Here is a 7,816-nt window from a genome sequence, read left to right as displayed (position 1 = left end):
TTGACAAAAGTTATCAGAATTTCAAGTTTGATGAGCCAAGATATCATGCCTCATATTATCGCTCTTTAATGTTAATGACCATTCATGGCCTTGGGAGGAAGATCTAGAAATACTTGAGACTTTTCAGCCTGAAGACCTTTCTCGATTTGCACCTACAATGCTTTCGAGAGCATTCTTAGAGTGTTACATAGCAGGTTCAGTGATTTTAGAAGTTATCCCTTTCTTTTTTAAGTTAACTCTCTCATATTTGAATCTTGATCTACTTTTATTTTGTCATCACTCACTAGGGAATATAGAGCGTGATGAAGCAGAATCAATTGTTCATCATGTCGAAGATGTTTTCTTTAATGGTTCTCATCCTATATGCAAGCCTGTGCTCCAATCCAGCTCATGACAAGCAGACTTGTCACACTTGATGATGGTGTAAGTTACGTCTACTCAACTGAAGGCCTAAACCCAAATGATGAGAATTCTGCATTGCTTCACTATATTCAGGTACTTTTACTCAACAATATTAATGAAAAGAACAAATTGATGTCTGCATAACTTTCTCATGAAATCTTCTGGCCTGTCTTTTGCCTGAATAGACATTCAAGATGACTCCCGGCTCCAATGAACTTAATTGGCCTAGGCCACCTTTGATCTGCTAGTATGTTTCTCTGGGTATGTGAGGCTGTGTTTTGCTTGTAATTTTGGCCAAAAATCTATCTGGTGACACATTGCGCATGGTTTACCCCCTTGGGGGTAGGTTCAACAATTAGAATTTTGCATGGTTTACACCCTTGGAATGGTTGATTTCTGACACACCAATTCACTTTCAGAAAGTATATGTTTGTACATTAGCAAAGACAAAAAGTTCATCAGATTACAAGCATTAAAAATCACGGAGTAACTCATTTTGGTAGGTCTACTTAGTCTTTTTATGTATGTATTTGATGACAATCCCTATGGATAATTGCAGATCCATCAAGATGACATTACTTTGAACGTACAACTTCAGCTTTTGGCTTTTATTGCAAGGCATGAAGCCTTCTCAGTAGTGACTGAGCAAATCGACATAATTTTCATCTACTGTTGGTTTCGCCTACATTCATCTTCTGCTTGATCTCTTTTTATGGAACTAAAGTTACCTGTATACAATTGGCAGTATGCCCTTTCCCTCCTCTCAGCTGAAACTGCCTAATTTATCTTCATAAAGCCGGACATGCAAAGCAACTCACAAAAATTCACTTCGTTTGCATTGGACCAGGTCGCAGCATTAAGGAAGCTGGCAAAACAAGAATTGATAGCTTTCTTCAACAAGCACATATGAATTGGAGCGCCCAAGAGGAAGGTGCTCAGTGTGCTAGTTTATGGGAGCAAGCATTCATCAAATTTTGAAGTGGATAACAATGAAGCAGTTGGACCAAACACAGTACGAATAGATGACATTTTCAGCTTCAGGGCATCGCGACCTCTTTATGGTTCACATAGAAGAGGATATGAACATATGGAAGTTCACAGCAGTTCTAAATAAGCTAGAATTGAGGATCTTGGATAATGTACTCCAAAACATTTCTTCAAAATTTATACTACCATGCCACACTTGCCCTGTGGCATTTGTACCTTATAGCATTTTAGTGTTGGGTGTGTGTAAATGACTAAAGGTATTACTTGGGATTTTACTAGACAGCGGAACACAAGAATAGGTGTTTGCTCCAGCTCAATGTTCCTAAACGAGTGAGCAAAACTGCTGGTGCTGGAGCTAGGGTGTAATGCATATACGGATCTATACCATTGAGAGTTTCATAGCAAAACAAGCTCTTAAACTATGAGAATTTTCAAATTAAAGAATGTCCTAGTTGCCAATTCTCCATAAAAGCATACTTGCTCTGCAGTGAAATGCTGACTCTTCCCACAATTAAGCCCTGTTTGGTTCAGCTTTGGGGATGAACATTTGGACTCCAAAGTCCCTTGGCCAAATGCAAATGTCTTTGGTTTGGTTTTTTGAGTGATTTTGGTGAGATGCAATTGCATCTTCAAGTGGCTCTAAGGACCTTTAGCCAAATGGAGATCCGGAGGTGCTTTGGGAAGTTGTATTTTGAGAATGCAAGTTTGGGTACTGTTCATCTTTGAGGGTACTGTTCATCAGGCGAGGAAAACCACCGCACGGAGGCCGACGACCATCGGCCTAAGGGTCCCGCACGTCGGCGACCGCCGTTGAGGGTCGCCCGGCCCGGCAATCGTCCGCGGACCTCGCAACGTCCGGTCGCGCAACCCAGGCATCGCCCGAGGTCGTGCGACCTCTCAGCGGACAGTCGCTTGCGTCCCCGGCGACGGTCACTTGCGTCGCTTGGGTCGCGCGACCTCGGCGACGCGACCTTAGGCGACCTCGGTAGGGTCGCGCGACCCCGACGACCGTCACCGGGGTCGCGCAACCTAGGCGAACGTCACTAGGGTCGCGCCCGGCCATCCGGCCGCCGGATCCGTGGCCGAGACTTCAAAAAAAAAAAAAAATACAAATGTTTTTTTTTTTTTTTAATTTAATAAAGTCCTTTACAAAATGTAAATTTTACCAAACGGTATTTTGGCCAAAGTTGTATCTCAATGCAAATTTTACTAAACATATTTGCATTTCGGAAAACCCCAAATGCATTCCCCAAAAGCCCAACCAAACGGGGCCCTAAGTACCAGAGGAATATGGAAATACCGAGAGTTTGGCCCCTTGGCTCCGTAAAACATTATCCGATTCATGTTGAGCACGTCTGCCAAGAGGCTGCATAACCTCGAAGCATGGGAAAATGCTAGCAAAAGGCTGTGAATTGATGAGACATAGCCTAGATCACAGTGCAAAATGCGATGAATGATGTAGTTATGGTGCCACGCGATATTGTTCCATTGTCCTTCGTGGTCAATTTGTGGATGCTGTAGAGCAAATTCTTGTTCTCAAACTAGACAATAGTGCTTGTTTTTAGATCTTGTATTCTAGGAACATTTAGGGCACAACGCCATAGCGCTTTGGGGACAATAATTATCGATTTGGACATTGTCAAACCGTTAACAAAAGATTGATCGAGATTGACTATCGATAAACTGGTCAAGAAAAACGAACTGAGAACAAAATTCATTCATTCAAAAGAATGAATCACTGCTACATGAATTATCAATTTAAGCTATCTAGGGACCAAATTGAACCAATTAAATGAAGACACAATCTATGTGAAAAAATATGTGAGAAGACAGGAAACAACTTGATTTTTTGGCTTGATGTCTAGGGACAAAATTGACAATTAAGACACAATTCGTATTTGAAAAATATTAGAGAAGACAAGAAACGGCTCAATTTTTTGACTGGATGTCTTCCTTATAAACATTCAAACACATCCCCAAATAGAGAAATCTAAACTCTTCCTCACGCAACAGAAAAAGCATGAGTTCAGTAGAGTCGATGCTGAGCCTGTAGTCTGGACGAGGGCCATCGCTTGTGCCGCCGCCGAGGAGTGGTGGTGGTGGTGGTGGTGGTGGTTGTCGTCGTCATGGTTGGAGGGAGGATGGTAATACAAACGTGCGGTTTGTGGGCAGTGCGAGTGGAACCTTGCAGCCATCCTCACCCCTAGATCCAGCAATTCCACATACTTCCCCATGCAGTTACCATAAAGGAAGAGATGCAATTTGTAATCAGGGCTTTTAAGACGTCAAACCTTTGAGAAATTGCAATATCAGCAAGCATCTAGAGACTGGGAAATAATTGCAGAACTTAAACAAGAGAGAAACGGACTACAAGAGTGACGAGCTGTTTAGTGATGCAAGAGCAGAGGATCTTAAGTCAAAAACACTAACCCTTTCCAGTACATCAAAAGCTTTCTTCCTTAGCACATCATCCGATGTGTACATGATGATGTTGTCAATCCCAAGATTTTGCACTTTAATGATAAGAAGAATATACAAAATGAAATGGCATAAAATCAACATCTTTAACTATAATACCTGCAAGGCAGCAAAATGGCTAGGAACAAATGATGAGAAATCTAGAGTTTCACTCTCACTCTCCTGTGAGATATCTCCTTCTGTGGTGCAAAGCAAGAAGTCAATGGCACGTTTCTTTAATCTCCAAGGTACAGTTGCTGAACAGAACATGCCTTAGCATGCCAATTGCTTGCCACCTTCTGGTTTGACTACCCCAATTTCATTCTTTACAGAAGTTAAGTCCTCCTCAGCATTATGAGCAACAGTTGGTTTGGCTACCAACAGTTATGGTGCTGGTCATCATATCAATAGCAGACCCTGTTATCAAGCCAATGTAAGATAAACGGCAACATCTCAAGAAGTGTGAAAGTTCAATCACTGGATACATGACCTGATCCAATGTTATGAACGTCAAGATGGTGGATTAGTTCAAAAAACACGCCAAATGGACCTAAGATTGATCAGACCACCTTGTCAGTCTTCTTGAGGGACAAGTCAGTGGCAATAAACTGATTAGCCACTGGCAAACGAAGATGTTCACTCGGAGCTCGCTGCACCCACTCCTGATATATAATAAGGAATCAAAAGCGAACACCAAAATGCATTCTTTGGAAGTTGACTATACAGTGACAAACAGTTAAGGTCTATGAGGACTACATCTTTTGATACCTGGATTGTCGAGTCAGTAAGTTTATCTACGCAATATGCAGTTGCATACCATGGCTCGACCATGTTAGTTTCCCCTTCAAATTTCTTTGACACCCAAAAATTTCTGTTGGTCACATGAAAGAATGTGATGAAAGTTCTCTAGGCTCAAGCATAGAAACACAATTAGGCTAATGGAAGTATTTCAGATAGTCATGACAATGACATCTAACTCTTTTGAACTGCGTTCATTAAGAGGGAAGCTTAGGAAGATAAAAAAAAGATTGACAATGCAATCCTATGTCACTCAGAGTAAAAATAAGCATTTATCCTTTTCCTGAATGCAGTAACTTTCATAAATATGGAAGTAAATAAATGATGAAAATTTGATGGTATACCAGCAAATCCATTATGTCGATGTATTTGAAACATTCACGATGCTATCTAGTTGCTATGGTATATATATTCAGAAACAAAAATAATTGAGGACTGTTATAGCCTCTTTCTCCAAGATGCCCATAAGAGGAAAAGACATATCTAATATACGCATATCAACGGATGCAGGATGAGACGATCTTACTGGAGGTTTCTTGAAGAAAGCTTCTCGAGTACTGCACGGATGATGCTGGGATTAAATTTAGAAGGCAAGGATGACTTCACAAGCCAATCTTTTGGTGGGTACAACTGACAAAAAATTGATATTAAAGTAAATTTTCAATGCTTTTTGGAGTTATGTTTTTTTACTGAAATGGTTATCATACGCCACTTTTCCTGATTCATATGCCAAAATCAAATTTAGCAGGAAAAGAGAGAGCTGTAAATAAGTAGCCGAAAGTAATGGAGTGAGTGGAGAAAGGGGCAAAAATTTGTAGAAGCTATATGCTAAAGTCCAATATTTTAAGGCTGGCCTGAATAAAAAGAGGAAAGTAAAGTCAAAAGTTTTGATACTGCCCTGGAAAACATCCAAGTACAACCATCAAAAGAAACATCCAAGTACAACCAGATATACTTATTGTCTAGCAAAGGAAATTGATCACATCTTATGACTTCCGTCGGGTGTCATGGTAACTCAAAAATCAAAGTTAAATCTGAATAGGACTTTATGTTATCTCATCACACCAATTCCCTCTGACTCCTAAACTTCCAAGAGAAAATATCTAGTATCTACATCGTATGCTATTTCAGTTTACTTGAAGAGGACCAGCAGGATTGGTCTGAAGATTGAACTAGGAAAGATACAAATGTTTTCCATAGATTAACTTAGGATCCACACAGAACCTCGACATTCATATTTAATCACACAAGATGAGGTGCTCATATAGGGTGGGGTCAGAATCCTTTAATTCCAATTCAAACTTGAATCACATTCACTCATTCCATGCCACTGCCATTATGATCAATTTGACAGATTTAATGTACTTTGCAATTTGGAAATGTTATGCCTAATTTTCTAGTCACGTACGAAATGCAAGAATTTACTCATTCCTTTCTTCTTTTTGGTGCAAAGACAGATTTAAAATACCATTTTACCCATTTCAAAATATATTAGATATGGAAACATGTACACATGGTAGTGTCTGCAAGTGTGTTCAGTTACTGCTCAACAAATCAATGACAAAGATTAAAGAATTACGATCTCTTTCTTTTTATCAGGCCAGTCAAAAACCAACCTTGATACTGTTAAAATGTCCAACCCAAAAGTTTAAGCTGGTAAGTGTAAGGAGACCACATGAATATAAGGCCCGTATAAACCCGCCAGACTGGTGTAAGATGTCAATGTATTTAAAGAGCAATCCCATGATATCTTGCATGTGCTCTACTTTTTGGTGCAATACATGATTAGAATTTCAAGCCTCATAATCTGCGCTTTCTTACACGACCGACTTTTTGCCAAAGGGAATAAGCAAAGCCCTAAGTTGGTGAGAATGGTTTTTTGCAAATGACCTTAAAGAAAAACAGAGAAACGCCTAGAGGCAAGAATAGCCAGAACAGAACAACATACCGTGACCAACATCAGTCATCTCAATAACAACATTAAAGAAAGAGTTATTTGAATCCACAAGCTTTCATAAGCAGACAAACTAGTGGCCCATCCTGCAAAGTCATTTGCATCAGAACTGATCATAAACCCTTCAGAAAAGAGACTTGATCAAAGTAGCTGAAAAATGATCGCTTATGTAAGAACAACATTGTAGCAAATGACGCACTTTCATCTGTAAAATGTTCGCTTATGTAGGAGAGGCAAGCTTGCTGTGCTTAGAATCAGACTTTCTCCCCCAAAACAAAGATGCGACCATACAAACTCAGGAAATAAAATCAAACTTGACTTTCGGTCACAGATTTAGGGCTTCTCGAGAGAGCGCTTCGAGCAGAGCGGAAAGCAAGTCGTCGATGGAAGATTAAACGAGAGGGCGGAGCGATTGCTTCTCGGTCGCGAGTCAGGGATGGAGAGAGGCGAGCGAAATCGGCCGTCGGGAGAAAGCACGATTTGGGAAGAAAGACGTTGCGAGAGTGCGTCGAGAAAAATGCAGCCCTGAGGATGAGGCCATCCAGTGGAGAGAGAAAGGCGCCGTGAGGAGGGAGCGATGGTCCGTCGGAGGAGGCGCTAGACGGGAAGGTTCGGTGCATTGGGGTAGAGTGTAGAGGGAGCGTCGAGCATGGGAGGAGGAAGAGAGAGAAGGTAACAGTGCCACCGCTTGAACGCGGCCTGGAACCGAGGCTCCATCTCCTCCACGAACTAAACTCGATTCGGCTCACGTCCAAGGAAAAGCCCTAGCTCTAGTGCTGGTGTAGCCGGTCCATGTACCTCGTCCACAAGTGAGCGGAATCCTTCTCTAGCCCTCTAGCCCGCCTCTCCTTCTTTGTCGTGCCGTGCGGCCCCGCCCCAGTCCACCAGATCTCCCTCACGACCGATCAGGCCAGCGATAGGGACAACACCTGTCAACGGCGGGGAGCCTGGCGCCGCTCGGGAACGAGACCGAGGCCACCTCCCTCCTGTTGGAGGCCGACAGCTTCGCGGCGGAGGCTGGTGGCGTCTTCAGCCTGAGGGAGGGGGAGGACGAGCAGATACCAGAGACGGAGGACGTCATCGGCGGCGGCGGCTCGGAGTTGGAGTTGATGATGAGTTCGTCGGAGGGAGGCAATTGGACGGAGGCCTAGAAGTTGCCGAGAGACCAATGCGAGCTCGATCTCCGCGTTGGAAATAGTCGGAGGCGAAGGGGGTCGG

General features: G+C 42.4%; 1 protein-coding gene across 1 annotated transcript; it reads right to left on the bottom strand.

Moving 5' to 3' along the window:
- Positions 1-4,198: 4,198 nt before the first annotated feature.
- LOC108956688 (insulin-degrading enzyme-like 1, peroxisomal) lies at positions 4,199-4,757 on the bottom strand. The gene is made up of 3 exons (XM_018866475.2): positions 4,615-4,757; positions 4,416-4,508; positions 4,199-4,336 (listed from the first exon to the last, which is right to left on the bottom strand). The coding sequence occupies exons 1-3, from the start codon at positions 4,675-4,677 to the stop codon at positions 4,199-4,201; spliced, it is 294 nt and encodes a 97-aa protein (XP_018722020.1). The 5' UTR covers positions 4,678-4,757.
- Between the last annotated feature and the right edge of the window lie 3,059 nt (positions 4,758-7,816).

The sequence above is a fragment of the Eucalyptus grandis genome, chromosome 10 (assembly GCF_016545825.1).
Source record: "Eucalyptus grandis isolate ANBG69807.140 chromosome 10, ASM1654582v1, whole genome shotgun sequence".
In the NCBI taxonomy this organism is placed as follows: domain Eukaryota; kingdom Viridiplantae; phylum Streptophyta; class Magnoliopsida; order Myrtales; family Myrtaceae; genus Eucalyptus; species Eucalyptus grandis.
This window is presented reverse-complemented; position numbering and strand designations above follow the sequence as displayed.

Excerpts from the sequence above, each read along its gene's own strand:
- LOC108956688 (XM_018866475.2), bottom strand. The coding sequence starts at position 4,677 with ATGGTCGAGCCATGGTATGCAACTGCATATTGCGTAGATAAACTTACT. Across the intron at positions 4,509-4,614 it reads TTACTGACTCGACAATCCAG|GAGTGGGTGCAGCGAGCTCC; the intron begins GTATCAAAAGAT and ends ATTATATATCAG. Across the intron at positions 4,337-4,415 it reads CCCTCAAGAAGACTGACAAG|GTCATGTATCCAGTGATTGA; the intron begins GTGGTCTGATCA and ends ACATTGGATCAG.